General features: G+C 46.2%; 1 protein-coding gene across 1 annotated transcript in view; it reads right to left on the bottom strand.

The window, feature by feature from the left end:
- Nucleotides 1-4,121, bottom strand: part of ATP12A (ATPase H+/K+ transporting non-gastric alpha2 subunit) — a 69,384-nt gene extending 65,263 nt beyond the window's left edge. Inside the window, exon 1 of the mRNA XM_069224438.1 lies at nt 3,913-4,121. Within this exon, the coding sequence (XP_069080539.1) occupies nt 3,913-3,924 (12 nt within the window). The 5' untranslated portion in view covers nt 3,925-4,121. The remainder of the gene's footprint in view (nt 1-3,912) is intronic.
- Between the last annotated feature and the right edge of the window lie 11,213 nt (nt 4,122-15,334).

Genomic DNA, 15,334 nt, shown 5'->3' with positions numbered 1-15,334 from the left:
CGTCTTCAATTATGTGGAGGTATGTGGCACTGAGGATCCAGTTTAGGCCGGGATTCAATGCAGCTGAGATGCCATTAAGAAAAAAAAGCTCATTCCCTTCCCTGGAGGACAGCCTCTTTCACCGTGTGGATACTCAGTTTTGATTATGTTTGTCTGGTGATTATTCAGGATTTTACCTTGACGGTGCAAAGTGGCACACAAGGAAACAGTGATCCTGCCATCTGGGACTTGATGGGACTTTTAAATGTTACAAAACTGTGTCCACTGGAGTAAAAAGGGCCTAGATTGTGTTGTGCATATTGGGTTTCTGATGACTATAATATAGTATCTGGGCTCGCAGATCTATGATGTGATGAGGGTTATCAGAGAACAGGGGTCAGAGGCTTCTACTCTAAGGAGCAATGCCAATCTTTGAGTGCTCGTAGGGCCTCCCTCCATTGGGCACGGGTCTTTGTTACAGTGGTTATCAGAGGCTTCCATCCCATAGGATAATGTTCTTCATTACAAGAGGAGACTAGGGTTGCCAATCTATTGGAGTATGCCCTTCCTCATATTACGCTTCCAAAAGCCTTGCTTTATGGGTACATTTGCATTATTGGTCAATGTGGCCTCCACTCTATGGAGCAATAACCATCATCACAGTAGTGTCCACAGGCATCTAACTCTTGGGACAATGCTTATCACTGTACTAGCCATCAGAGGCTACTATTGTGTGTGGCAATGCCCATCATTACAGACAGGCACCAAGTCCACGCTGTATGGAGCAATGTCATCATTATAGGAATTGTGAGATATTCCATATCAACAGGCAATGTAATTAGTACAGGAAGCAACAAAGTCTGCTAGTTAATGGGGCAATGGTGCTCCCCTGCCTTTTAACTAGGATGCACTATAGAAATACCAAATGTATACATACAAGGAGGACAAGGCCATCCCATTATGGGGCCATACAAGGTGTGGCCAGGTTTCCACACTGTTGGCAAAGTCCATCATTACTGAAGGAGGCTCAGACTTCCCCACTGTGAGGAAATATATGGTATCTCAGCAGGAGTAAGAAGTCTCTGTTATGTGGACAATGGGCACAATGACACAATGGGCCTCAGGCCCTACCCTCACCCAGCCTCCCTCTAAGAAGTTATACCTGTTATTTCAGAAACAGGTCGACATCCCTAGCCTATGGATTAACGCCCCATCATCACTGGAGGGTCCCTAGTAGATAAGTGCATCATTACAAGAGTCAGCAGAGGAGCCTCTCCCTTCTTGATGTCTATCATAACAAAAGAGAGACAATGCCACCACTAGAAAAGACAATACCCATTGTTACTGGACCAATCAGAGATTCCCATTGTTTTGACAATTCTATTCATCACAAGAGAGTGCTCAAAAACTCCCCCTTATATTGGAAGGGCCATCAATTAAGGAGGAGCACGCTACTCTCACTCAACCCAGATCGTGAAAAAGGAAGTGTTAGATGCTGTCTTTGTGTAAGTTATCCCACCATTGCTTAGCCAACGGCCCCCTCACCACTTTCAGCTTCTTCTTATGTGGAAAAAACACTCCTCCCTCAATATATGGCAAACATCAGAAATGTTCCAGAGTAACTCAGATTACTCCAATCATTTAATAGTTTCTGCCTCCAAGAAATCCACACCTAGTTTAAAATTTAGTACGTCTTAAAAATGAGAAATGAATTAACCAATTTTCATTTTCGAATTTTAACATGAAAATTGTTTTTTTAAAGGGCTGAAAGAAAGCCAGCACTCAAATTCCTTAACTAGCAACTCATAGAAGAAGGCATTCGGGCAGATTTACAAAGATGTCACACAATGCAGTGCAGCTATCAAAGTTTCTGCGCTGCATTGTGGGAGACAGCAGGAAAGTGCCCTATGTAGAGTACAAGATATTATTCCTAGACAAACGTTATAACTTTTCCCACTCTGGAGGCATGCTGTACAGTGCTGCCCACAGGCAATGGCAAAAAGGTTTGGAGAAATACAAGTTTTTCTCCAAGTTAGAGACACTCTCAAAGAAGTATTATTTTTTAGTGGAAAACCTTGTATGGAGAGGGCTTTGCGTCAATACCTGTGGGCAGTTTGATGGGAAAGCCAATGTGCCACCCATGGAATGCCCCCACCCCCCCATTCAAAATAATGCAAAGTTACTTTAAAGCAATTCTCCAGCCCAAAACAGACGGGCTTTTGGGCTGGAAAGTATATTAAAAATAAACATTTAACACTGGTTCACTTTCGTGACAGAAACCCAGTGCAAAATGCTAATACATCTTTCTGTGTTTACTGCTTTGTATAAGTTGTAAAATATATAATAAGAGATATGATCTTTCCTCTACAGTCCAAAATTCATCCATACCTACTCAACTGAAGGCCGAAAATCTGGTAGCTAAGAAAAATCATCACGAGTTTTCTCACCCAAAGCCAGATCTCGGTGGCCTCAAACGGTTAAGCGCTCCGAAGGTTGGAATCCATTGTAACCACCTACAAATTAATTGGGAGCTTGTTCTGATAAAAGAATGTCCTCCAGGCAGAACAGCACAGTCAGTCCCACCTGTACCTGACAACTGTATGCATATCTCGGCTAAAATATGTAAAAATATATACTCTTGGTCTGCCAGGCCTTCCGTGGTGTTTCTCCAACATACCCCAACCACACAATATCTCGATCCAGACCCACCAAAAGCTTTCAATTGGCTCACCCTAGCCTACTCAGCAGCCCAAAACATCAATATCTCCTCCAAAAAGAGAAGCTTTAATAGTTAAGAAGTCACTCCTGCGAAGCAGGGAATATAGTATGGGACGGAGTCCAGATATGTTACCCCCGCAGAGATCAGTGTACGTTGTTATATGAGATGTGATCACTGGCTAGTTCAACATGCAGGGGGTGCACTCTTGCAGTGAGTGTTGCGCATATTTGCTGCATGGGCTCTAGAGGGGAGTGCAAGAGACGGTACTACTTCTGAGCGGCACACACAATCTATGATAGAAAACAGGGATGGTACCCCAGCAGAGGGTGAAACACTCAGATAAACACAGGCGGTACTCCTGTCGATGGCGCAGACTGACTAAAGCCAAAAACCGAAGTACCAATAATGGAAACAGTAGTGCGTGCAAGAGTGCACCCAAATTGTTTTCCTGGGACATGTGGCAGGAAGATGCTGACCTTGTAAAGTACTGAATACATCACATTGTAACCTGGAGTGGCGCACTCCATGTGTGATCAGTTTACTAAGCCATCCTCTGGAAACGACAAAGGCCAACCCTTCTGACTGCCCTCCCTTAAGACACCTGGAGAACCCTTATTCATTTCTGGCTTCGCCCAATTAAATAGCTACCTAGTGGCCCCATGTTGTGTGTGCCATTGTCAGCCAGTTTCGGCTTCTTATTCAAAAGCTGCTTGCATTGTGAGAACTATAATGTGCTTGTAAAAAAACAGTATTACTATTTGGGGTGCGTGACTAGGAACAAGGAACGTCACAACCCTTGTCAAGATGAGCCCTCCAACGATGTTCCCCTGTTACACTGATGCCAACAGGTGAAACCTCCTGTAGCGTTATGCACACAGATGGTACTGTCGCGAAGTTGTTTCCTGTAGAATGCTGCGTACAGATGTTCACACGCAGTGCATGTTGTACTCATGTCGAGAAGCCCCCACAATTCATAGTGACGGGCACCCCTTGAGAGCCGTTCACCAAAGACAGAGGTGTGCGCACAAACGTTGCTCATTTAGAGGCAGTGCACACACACGTTGTACTCCGGTGGAGTGGTGGTCACAGGCGGCAGTGACCCTCGTGTAGAGGGGCTGGCATTAGGAAAGTCGTAGTACGCACAGGTGACTGCCTAAGAGTAATGCGCACAAACTGGGTGAACCATTGCGCAGAGGTATGCGGACTTCACTCACCTCGAGTCCCATTGATGCACGTTTCTTGGTCCCCTAGGCTGGTCTCGTGGTGGTCAGGGCAGTAGATGCAGTCGTGGGTGGTCGTCGGCAGGAGTGAGTGCAGGAACAGCAGAGATTGGGGTTGTGTCCCAACCAAAAGCCAATGTTAGCTGCAGTACTCCCCGCTCGTTGTCATCCTTCTGCCAGGTCGGGACAGCGTCGAGAACCCTGCAGGGGACCGTGGCCGTCGGCTCTATAAGTACCGCAGTTCTGCCCCACCCTGTCCCGGCCCTGACCAATCCCGTGCAGCCCCTAGGCTGTAATGGAAACTTACCCATGTGGCCGGAATTTGCCACCCCCACGACGTTAGTGCTTGTCCCTCCTCTACCTCCCCGACTGCTCCAGGCTTCCTCGGAAAGCATCGGGCGTCTTCAGTGGCCCCAGCCACCGAGCGATGCTGTCCCAAGAAGGACACGCCCCTCCTGGAATCAGACATCACAAGCTTAACGTCAGGGTGTGGCTGGGATAGAAATCCCGGGGAGGTCAATCAGTGGTTGTGTATGATTATGCAAATGTGTTTTCATTTACACACCTGCAAACTGAAAAGCGCTTTGAAGTGATGTGATTATATGGTGTGCACATCTGTATGTCCTGCTATATGTTTGTCTTCCTCTCGTCCATTCCTTCCTGGTTACATTCTCGCATTGTTTCTCCCTTCCCTTCTTATTTTTCTCTTCTTTTCCCTCATTCGATTTAGCACTCTCCCCCCACCCCAGTGTCCCCTCCTCCTAAGTGTTGTTTCCTTTCACAGTCCCTCCCTTGTTTTTACTTAACCCTTCTTCCTACTCTTCTCCGTTCCTTGACTGATCACTTCTCCTTCATTACTTTCTCTCTCACTTCATCGCTCTCCCTCCCCTTCCTTTTTATTTTTTACTAATTTCACCTAGCCTTTCTTCCACCTTCCATCATGCCCTTTGCTATCCCCCTTCCTGCCTTCCTCCCATTCTCCTTCCACTACTCCTCCATTCTTTCCTTTTTCTTTCATTCATCTTCTTTTTGCAATAGTTTTCTTCTTCCTTACTTCATTCTTACCTTCCTCTCCCCACACATCCTTCACTCCTCACTCTTCCTCCATCATGTTGTTCCTCCTTTCATCTCCCCCCTTCATCCCTGTCTTCTTTGGAAATGCTTCATAATAGTCACAGAGTAATAATTGTTAATTCCTTTACAATCTGGTATGGGGAAATGAGATTGGCTTCAAATCCACTGGTAAGAATGGTATAGTTTTTATCTTCTCTTACATGTTGTAAGAAACTGGGTTACTGGTTGACTGGGAGATGAAACCTTCCCAAGCAGCAACCACAATTCTTCTCAGGGCGAAGTCACAATAGCTTGGCACGGAACAATCAGGCTTAACTTAGAGGCAAAGAGACACTCATGGCAATCTGGTCGTGCGAGACTGGGAGAAAGCCACAAGTTCAGGCCAACCGTGATGGATCGCACGTCAGGTACAGGAACCAGGCTAGTCTGTAAGCAGCAGCGAAGACTGGGGAAGCATTGCAGATGGTTGCTGATGTAGCATGAAAATCAGACTTGGATTCCCAGATTGCATTGCTGTAGGGTGAAGATCCTGTTGTCATCACAACCGGGCGAGCTGATGCTTCGCAATGGCACTCTGAGCGAGTTATTTATTTCCATCAGGTGAAGGATCAGCCTGAAAGAAATTGCATTGGCTGGCTGTGTGAGTGACAAGATCTTAGCACCAACTGACCCATTCACAGTCAGGAAGAGCCCAAATACTTCAATTCAGCCTATCTGGGGTACACCAAGGGTTCTGATAGGCACCAATTGTACGGTCAGGGGTTTGCTCTAGGTGGATCTGGGTGCTAGTTCAAGTGGTTGTGAGATTGTTATGTCCCTGTGCCACTGGACAGGATGCCAGCAGACTGGCCCTGGGAATCACTCTGGGAGTCCAGGGTTCAGGAGCATGTTCAATCCCTCTGACTCAGGCAGTATGGCAGGGCAGTAAAGCAGCAATCCATAGAGGCAGCAGTCCAGCAAGGTGGTTGTCCAGCAGAGTGGCAGTCCTTTTAAGAGCACAGCAGTCCTTCCTCTAGGCAGAGTATCCACGGGTCCAGAAGTGTACTGAAGGGTTGGTGTCTGAAGTCCATATTTATACAGAGCTGTGCCTTTGAAGTGGGGAAGAAGCTTCTAGATTGGAATTGCAATGAAAATACATGTGCAGACTAAAGACATTTGCCCAATGTGCTAAAAATTATTTTGTTTGCACTGAGGTGGGAACACTGATATCCTGTTGCAACTTTGCAAGCCATATGTCCATACCCTGTTATGTGGACAGCTACACTCATGATGTGCATCAGTCAGGCAGCCTGGTAATGATTTGCCCAACACCCTGGTTAAATAGAGTTGCAGGCCTCCATCCTTACAGTCTCCATGGCATCTGTGTAATTGGTCCTCTGTTGCTCCATTTGAAATACATATCACATGGACTACTCGGAGGGATGCTCAAAGACCCAGGAGGATGGATTACAGCATCCACACCTCACATAAAAGGAAGAAAATGAAGAAACAAAAATGCTAATGATAATGTACTAACAACTTTAGAGTAACACATTTTGAGATGCCATATGTCCTCTGTTGTGACTCAAATCAATGATTAGGAAAATATTGGCTTATCACAACAACATTTGCAGCATCTATCATAGGAATAATGGTTTATTTGTGATGGGTAGCTGGCTGTCACGATCACACAAGATTTGACTTTTTGGATTTTGAATGCTCACACAGTTAGAGAAACACATATGGATCATCAAACATGTTAAGTGTTGATCAGCATGAATGCCATAGTCTTTCACACAGAACTTATGTTGAAGGAGAGGATAAACATATGCAGCATGTATGAGCATAGTAGGATGAAAAATGAAACAATATATGTGGCATTTGGACACACACTTGCTGCACATCAGATTACCTGAGACCGTAATGTTAACACGTGCTAATTATGTCTTGGTAACCTCATCAGCACCACTGTCATATTCAAATATGTGCATAGGCAAACAAACCATGCTCAGAGAAGCTCAGCTTAGCTCATTCCACTGTGCAGCAACCTCTGTTAAACCCTTGTTTGTAATGCTTGTGCCATGTGTTGGATGTCAAATGTTGAATGTTTTGACCATCTGCAGATTTAGTGCCAGATGATGGTACATGTGCCATAAGCATCCAAACACAGTAGGTGAGCAAACATCATCACAGCAGGTAAATGTCCATGATTGCTGTGGGCCTGCATACATTGCCCCTACATGCACCTTGACCGACGTCTTTGCCCATTTCACATTATGCTATGAACAAGTTCAGTTGTGTTTGTACACTGATTGTAATTTGGTTACAGGTGAATGATACATCTTCATACACATCACAATGTTACAACTATCATGATCACACACAAACCTTACAGAGCTACAACAATGTCCTCATTATACTTACTGGTAGCGTTGGGATCCCAGAAGGTCTCAATTTCTCCAATGTTGTATGGCGCTGGTCCACCTACAAGACAATAATTGGAACATTGCATTGTAAATAGTGCAAATCCCCACTGTCTAAATAATAATGAACAGTATTATGGCATCCCAGTGATCTTGCATATTCAACACGTTGGACACAGATATGTGTACATTGTCTGTATATATGATATGGAGCTTGTCACCTTACATGGCAAAGGTGGGTGGATGTTAACACTCAGAGATATCTCGCATCACATGCCTGAAGCATTCCTCAGACATGTGATGTTTTGTGTGCTGCTGGGCAGCATCATCTCAGGCCCCCTTGCATTGTGATACAATGGGGAAACCTTTGACCCTAGGCAGGCCAAAGAAGTGCTAGGATGTAAGTCAGTCATACATCGTATGTAACGTTGTAAGGACCTTTTCTGACTATTCATGTCACTGGTGCACATAGTTCAGATTAGCAGCAAAGCATGCTACCTTTCAACATGGTGCAAGGGTGCAAGCCTTCAAAAACAGTTTAAAGTTTCTGACCTGAAAGAGCCACTTTTCTGAACAAATACAATTGCCAGAGGCATGTTAGTCTGTCAACTTGTATTGAACAAAGCAGCATACATTAAAAGATTAAAATTATAGGAGATTGAACATTACATTCCTTCTTACACATCACATGTGCAGTGATAAAAAAGTTTGGATCATGCTCTGCACAAGCATGTTTGTGAAATCAGGTCATGTTTACAAATACATGACTGTAAAATTTAACCCCTATGGTGCCTTGGACTAGGTGGTCTCGTCCCAGCACACAGTTCCCGTGTGCCTGGGACGAGACCACCTCGTCCTGCACAGGGCCACGGAGGAAGCTCTAGCTGGGGGGGGGGTCGAAAACCACTAGTCCACCAGGGATTATGTTTACCTTATGTTTTTGGGCAGCGACCCCTTAGGCAAGGGTTGCTGCCCCGGGGGCAATTTTTTAAATATGTTTTAGCCCCCCTGGGGATGGATCGGGCAGGTTTTTGGCCGATCTCGCCCCCGGGGGGTCAAAACCCACTAGGCACCAGGTATTGTGTGGTGTGTGTGTTTTGTGTGTTTTGGGGCACCCCTTGGGCAAGGGTCCCCCCCCAAAGGGGGAACATTAGTATTGGTCATTTCTGCCGCCCTTTGGGGCAGATGGGCCTATATTGTTAGGCCCATCTGCCCCCAAGGAGGGCAGAAACCACCAATGCACCAGGGATTTTGTTTTTTTTGTTCCCCTTGTTTTTGTTTTGTGCTGGGGATGCCCCCTTTGGCAAGGGTCACCCTACAAAGGGGGCACAGAGCTGTTGGCCATTTCTGTTCCCCTTGGGGGCAGATCGGCCAATTTTGTTTATGCACATCTGCCCCCGGTGGGGGGCAGAATCCACTTAGGCACCAGGGATCTTGTGTGTGGGTGTGTTTTGTGTGGGTGGGGGGGGCGGCCCCTTTGGCAAGGGTCGCCCCCCAAAGGGGTCTCGTTACTGATGGCCATTTCTTCCCACCTTGGAGGCAGATCGGCCTATTTATTTTAGGCCCATCTGCCCCCAAGTGGGGCAGAAGGTACCAAGATGTCAGAGATTTTTCTTTTTCATTCCCTTCGTTTTTTTGTGTGCTGGGGGTTCCCCCTATGACGAGGGTCACCCCCGAAGGGGGCACAGAGCAGTTGTCCATTTCTGCCCCCCTTGGGGGCAAATTCGCCTATTTTGTTAGGCCCATCTGCCCCCAAGGGGGGCAGCATCCACTTAGGCACCAGGGATCTTGTGTGTGTGTGTTTTGTGTGGGTGGGGGGCAGCCCCTTTGGCAAGCGTCGCTCCCCAAAGGGGGGCACATTACTGATGACCATTTCTGCTCACCTTGGGGCAGATCAGGCTATTTTTTAGGCCTATCTGCCCCCAAGAGGGCAGAAGCCACCAAGACGTGAGGGGAATTTTTTTGTTTTGCTCCCCTTAGTTGTTTTTGTGCTGGGGGCACACCCATTCGCCCCCTTTGGCAAGGGTCCCCCCCCCAAACAGGGTAGAGAGCTGTTGGCCATTTCTGCCCCTTTGGGGGCAGATCGGACTATTGTTTTAGGCCCATCTGCCCCCAAGGGGGGCAGAAGCCACTTAGGCACCAGGGACAATTTCTAAGTTCTTGGTGGCGGGATGTTTGTCAACTGGTGAAGTATTTGTATTTCTGATTATAACAGTTTATTTCTTCTTTTTGTTCTAGTTCAAAGCTTTTGCTTCCTTTGCTGTGGATCCTTGCGGTTTTGGCAGTAGTTGTCCTGCAGTTTGCATAGTTGCATGTTTTAGGTGTACTAAATGTAATATTGTGTGTGAAATTGTCCTTAGATTTGGGCACAATGATATTTGTGTTGTCATATGTCTAATTTGCTTTTATATTTTTTATTTTTAGTGGGATATCATTGGTGATTGCTGTGTCTGTGCAGAGTAGTTGCTGGTGAGTAGCGTTTTAGGCAAGTGAGTGGTATAGTATTTTAGTACATAACTCTTTGTGATAAAGCTACACTTTGTTTATTACTTATTTTAGTGCTGGTGGTTGTTGGCAATTCATTTGTTGTTAGTGAGGATCATGGCTAGCCGCAGAGTGACAGCTCAGGAGGTTGCTGGCATGCTTTTTGAGTCGTTTTCAGACCATGATTACGAGACTGACTCTGCATCTGAGGCAGAGGAGGAAGTGAGAGATTCTGGCAGTGAGTTTTCTGTCCGAGAGGATTCTCCTGATGAGGAAGCCACTCTTACTGCAGATGAAGGGCCCGTTTTAGAGGAGGACATTGATGTGCCAAGAGTGCAGCAGCCTGGGGCTGAAGGGTTTCCCATTAGAAGACCTGACACCTGGATTGCCCCAAACATGGAGCAGCCACAGTTACCTGCATTTACTGGTCTCCCAGGGTGTAGAGTCAATACGGAAAACTTTTTGCCTGTCAATTTCTTTCAATTGTTTATGGACAATGTATTTTTGGAAGAGATTGTGGAGCAGACTAATGTGTATGCGGAGCAATATTTGAGGGACAACGCTGCCAGACTTAGGCCTCAGTCTAGAGCTACTCAGTGGGTTCCCACATATCTGGAAGAGATAAAAAAGTTTTTAAGTTTTACTTTTTTGATGGGGTTGATAAGGAAGCCGTCACTGGTTTCTTATTAGTCGACTAGTCTCTTGATGGCAACGGCTATATTTCCTGCAACTATGACTCATAATTGCTATTTGCTTCTTCGTATGCTGCATTTTGTAGACAATACTTTAGCCTTGCCACGAGATCACCCTGATTGTGAACGTCTTTTTAAGATTAGGCCTTTCCTTGATCATTTTGTAGATTGGTTTTCAGAGGTCTATGTTCCAGGCAAAGAGATAAGTGTGGACGAGTCTTTGGTCCTTTTCAAGGGGCGTTTAGTTTTTAAGCAGTACATTCCTAGTAACAGGGCATGGTATGGGATTATATTGTGTATGCTGTCAGAAAGCAGTAAAGGATATGTGTATAATTTCCAGGTCTACACTGGTAGGGATTCCAGTATTGACCCTCCTGGTTGTTCGGCCACTTTTGGAGTTAGTGAAAAAATTGTGTGGGAACTTGGTAGACGACTGTTTAACAAAGGTCACCATTTGTACGTAGATAATCTCTACTCTGGAGTGCAGTTGTTCAAGGAGTTGTTTAGAGTGGACACTGTTGCTTGTGGCACAATCCATTCTAACCGGAAAGGCTATCCAAGGGAGCTTGTCTGTAAAAGACTTGAGAGGAGACAGTGCAGTGCCTTGCAGAATAATGAGCTACATGCTATCTACCATCCATGATGAGAGTACTTCCCCTGTGACTGTTTGAGGTCAGGTTGCCGAAGTGCGCAAACCTGAGTGCATTTTGGACTACAATAGGCACATGGGTGGTGTAGATAGAGTAGATCAGAGGTTGAAAGCTTACACTGCTCTGCATAAGTCTTACGTGTGGTATAAAAAGTTGGCCCTACATTTATTTCATTTGGCAAATTTTAATGCCTTTATTGTGTTCAAGGATTGTTCACCTGAGTAAAGGATGACATTTGTTAAATTTCAGGAGTCGGTGATAGAGAGCCTTATTGTGGTGGAACATGCAAGAGTTCCTAGAGTCGCAGTGGTGGAGGATGTGGCTAGATTGAAAGATCACCACTTTCCAGATCACATTCCTCCCAATCCCAAGAAAGACTTACCCACTAAGAAATGTAGAGTTTGTGCCTGAAGAGGTATCCGGAGTGAGAGCCGGATGTACTGCCCTGATTGCCCTTCAAAGCCTGGGCTGTGTGTGCCCAGCTGTTTCAGAAGTTATCACACAAAGAAAAAGTTTTAGGAAATACAGTGAGCGTAAACTGCCTATTTTATATTTTCGTATGTTCAGTTTCACAGTTGGCATTACTGCCATGTATTTAGTTAGAGCTTTTGTATTTGTAGTTTTGTACTTATTTTATAATTAGTTAGTGGTTTATTTGTTGTTTATAAATGTAAAAAAAGTGATGGTGGTGTGCGTGGGGTGGCGCTTGGCTGGTGGTGTGTGTGGCACTTGGCTGGCGGTATGCTTGGGGTGGCGCTTGGCTGGCAGTGTGCGTGGGGTGGCACTTGGCCGGCGGTGTGCTTGGGGTGGCGCTTGGCTGGTGGTGTCTGTGGGGTGGCACTTGGCTGACGGTGTCCTTGGGGTGGCACTTGGCTGGGAGTGTGCGTGGGGTGGCGCTTGGCTGGCGGTGTGCCTGGGGTGGCGCTTGGTTGGTGGTGTGCGTGGGTAGCACTTGGCTGGTGGTGTGCATGGAGTAGTGCTTGGCTGGCAGTGTGCGTGGAATGGCGCTTGGCTGGTGGTGTGCTTGGGGTGGCGCTTGGTTGGCGGTGTGCATGTGATGGCACTTGGCTGGCGGTGTGCGTGGGGTGGCGCTTGGCTGGCAGTGCCAGCCAAACGTCAGTCCACAGCCTCCCATCAGCTAATGTGACTGCTGTATCAGGTATGTGGGCATATGTAAGTGATGGGCCCTTGAGTGGCGCTGTCTGTCGATGCGAGTGTTGTAATGAGCTGGGTCCGTGGCTGGCGGCGTGAATGGTCTTGTGCATGTCATGTTTGAAGGGTGTGTGAATGGACTGTAAAACGGTTGGTGTCTTGACGCGGCTTTACAGCTCACGAGCTGTGAGACATTGGTTCAGTTTTTTGGCCTTTCAGTTATTAACAGTGCATTTCACTTTTGGGAAATCTCTTGTTAATAAAATGTGATCTACTGAACCGTCACTCACTCTCGTGCCAAATCCAACCAGTATGTGTGGTACAAATGACAAGACCTGCTCCGCTGTAATCAGGCGTCGCAGCACACTTGTGACACACTAGGGTGTCTCAGGTGGGACCCCGATGATGAAGCATGCCACCAACTTGGTTGGTGGGTGAGTGGTCTTTTCACATAACATAAGTGCATTTCTTTTCACAATTTTAGTGTTTGGCACATCACGGACGTACGTGGACACATCAAAATGATATATTGCAAAACTACCAGTGTTTGGGGGGAGGAGGCACCTATGTTTTTGGTCGTGGGTGAGGCCTTCATCTAGGGAAACCTACCAAACCCACACATTTTTTAAAACTAGACACCCCAAGGAGCCCAGGGAGGCGTGGCTTGCGTGGGTCCCCCAACATTTTCTTACCCAGACTCCTCTGCAAACCTCAAAATTTGCTTCAAAAAGCATATTTTCCTGACTTGTATTAGTAGGATCACCTCTCCAGCACAAAATTCCTACTCCCCAGTATTCCCCTCAGTCTCCCAAGTAAAATGACACCTCACTGTGTGGGTCCCCAAAGCAGAGTCAGCCTAAAGATGTATAAAAGAAGAATATGTCCTTATCAACTCGCTGTGTTATCCCCTCTATCTCTACAAGTTTTTGGCCTTATTCTGTTGCAGGCACCTGGCCTACCCTCACCAGTGAGGTATCATTTTTATCAGGAGACTTGGGGGAACACTGAGTGGAAGCAAATTTGTGGCTCCTCTCAGATTCCAGAACTCTCTGTCACCGAAATGTGAGTAAAAAGTGTTTTTTTAGCCAAATTTTGAGGTTTGTAAAGGATTCTGGGTAACAGAACCTGGTGAGAGCCCTACAAGTCACCCCGTTTTGGATTCCCCTAATAACTACGCGCAGGTTTGGTAGGTTTCCCTAGGTGCCGGCTGAGCTAGAGGCCAAAAACCACTGGTAGGCACTTTGCAAAAAACACCTCTGTTTTCTTTGAGAAAATGTGAAGTGTCCACTTTGTGTTTTGGGGCATTTCCTGTCGCGGGCACTAGGCCTACCCACACAAATGAGGTACCATTTTCATCGGGAGACTTGGAGGAATGCTGGGTGGAAGGAAATTTGTGGCTCCTCTCAGATTCCAGAACGTTCTGTCACCGAAATGTGGGGAAAAAGTGTTTTTTTAGCCAAATATTTAGGTTTGCAAAGGATTCTGGGTAACAGAACCTGGTGAGAGCTCCACAAGTCACCCCGTCTTGGTTTCCCCTTTGTCTCTAGTTTTAAAAAATGCACAGGTGTGGTAGGTTTCCCTAGGTGCCGGCTGAGCTAGAGGCCAAAAACCACAGGTAGGAACTTTGCAAAAAACACCTGTTTTCTTTGAGAAAATGTGATGTGTCCACTTTGTGTTTTGGGGCATTTCCTGTCCCGGGTACTAGGCCTACCCACACAAGTGAGGTACCATTTTTATTGGGGACTTGAGGGAATGCTGGGTGGAAGGAAATTTGTGGCTCCTCTCAGATTCCAGAATGTTCTGTCACTGAAATGTGAGAAAAAGTGTTTTTTTTTTATCCACATTTTGAGGTTTGCAAAGGATTCTGGGTAACAGAACCTGGTGAGAGCCCCACAAGTCACCCCGTCTTGGGTTCCCCTAGGTCTCTAGTTTTAAAAAATGCACAGGTGTGGTAGGTTTCCCTAGGTGCCGGCTGAGCTAGAGGCCAAAATCCACAGGTAGGAACTTTGCAAAAAACACCTCTGTTTTCTGTAAAAAAATGTGATGTGTCCACGTTGTGTTTTGGAGCATTTCCTGTCGCGGGCACTAGGCCTACCCACACAAGTGAGGTACCATTTTTATCGGGAGAGTTGGGGGAACGCTGGGTGGAAGGAAATTTGTGGCTCCTCTCAGATTCCAGAACGTTCTCTCACCGAAATGTGAGGAAAAAGTGTTTTTTTAGCCAAATTTTTAGGTTTGTAAAGGATTCTGGGTAACAGAACCTGGTGAGAGCCCCACAAGTCACCCTGTCTTGGGTTCCCCTAGGTCTTTAGTTTAAAAAAATGCACAGGTGTGGTAGGTTTCCCTAGGTGCCGGCTGAGCTAGAGGCCAAAATCCACAGGTAGGCACTTTGCAAAAAACACCTTTGTTTTCTTTGAGAAAATGTGATGTGTCCACTTTGTGTTTTGGGGCATTTCCTGTCGCGGGCATTAGGCCTACCCACACAAGTGAGGTATCATTTTTATCGGGAGACTTGGGGAAATGCTGGGTGGAAGGAAATTTGTGGCTTCTCTCAGATTCCAGAACGTTCTCTCACTGAAATTTGAGGAAAAAGTGTTTTTTTAGCCACTTGTTGAGGTTTGCAAAGGATTCTGGGTAACAGAACCTGGTGAGAGCCCCACAAGTCACCCCGTCTTGGTTTCCCCTAGGTCTTTAGTTTAAAAAAATGCACAGGTGTGGTAGGTTTCCCTAGGTGCCGGCTGAGCTAGAGGCCAAAAACCACAGGTAGGCACTTTGCAAAAAACACCTGTTTTCTTTGAGAAAATGTGATGTGTCCACTTTGTGTTTTGGGGCATTTCCTGTCCCGGGTACTAGGCCTACCCACACAAGTGAGGTACCATTTTTATTGGGGACTTGAGGGAATGCTGGGTGGAAGGAAATTTGTTGCTCCTCTCAGATTCCAGGATGTTCTGTCACCGAAATG

This window comes from Pleurodeles waltl, chromosome 3_1 (genome assembly GCF_031143425.1).
Source record: "Pleurodeles waltl isolate 20211129_DDA chromosome 3_1, aPleWal1.hap1.20221129, whole genome shotgun sequence".
In the NCBI taxonomy this organism is placed as follows: domain Eukaryota; kingdom Metazoa; phylum Chordata; class Amphibia; order Caudata; family Salamandridae; genus Pleurodeles; species Pleurodeles waltl.
The sequence above is the reverse complement of the archived record's forward strand: the minus strand, read 5'-3'. Positions and strand labels throughout refer to the sequence as shown.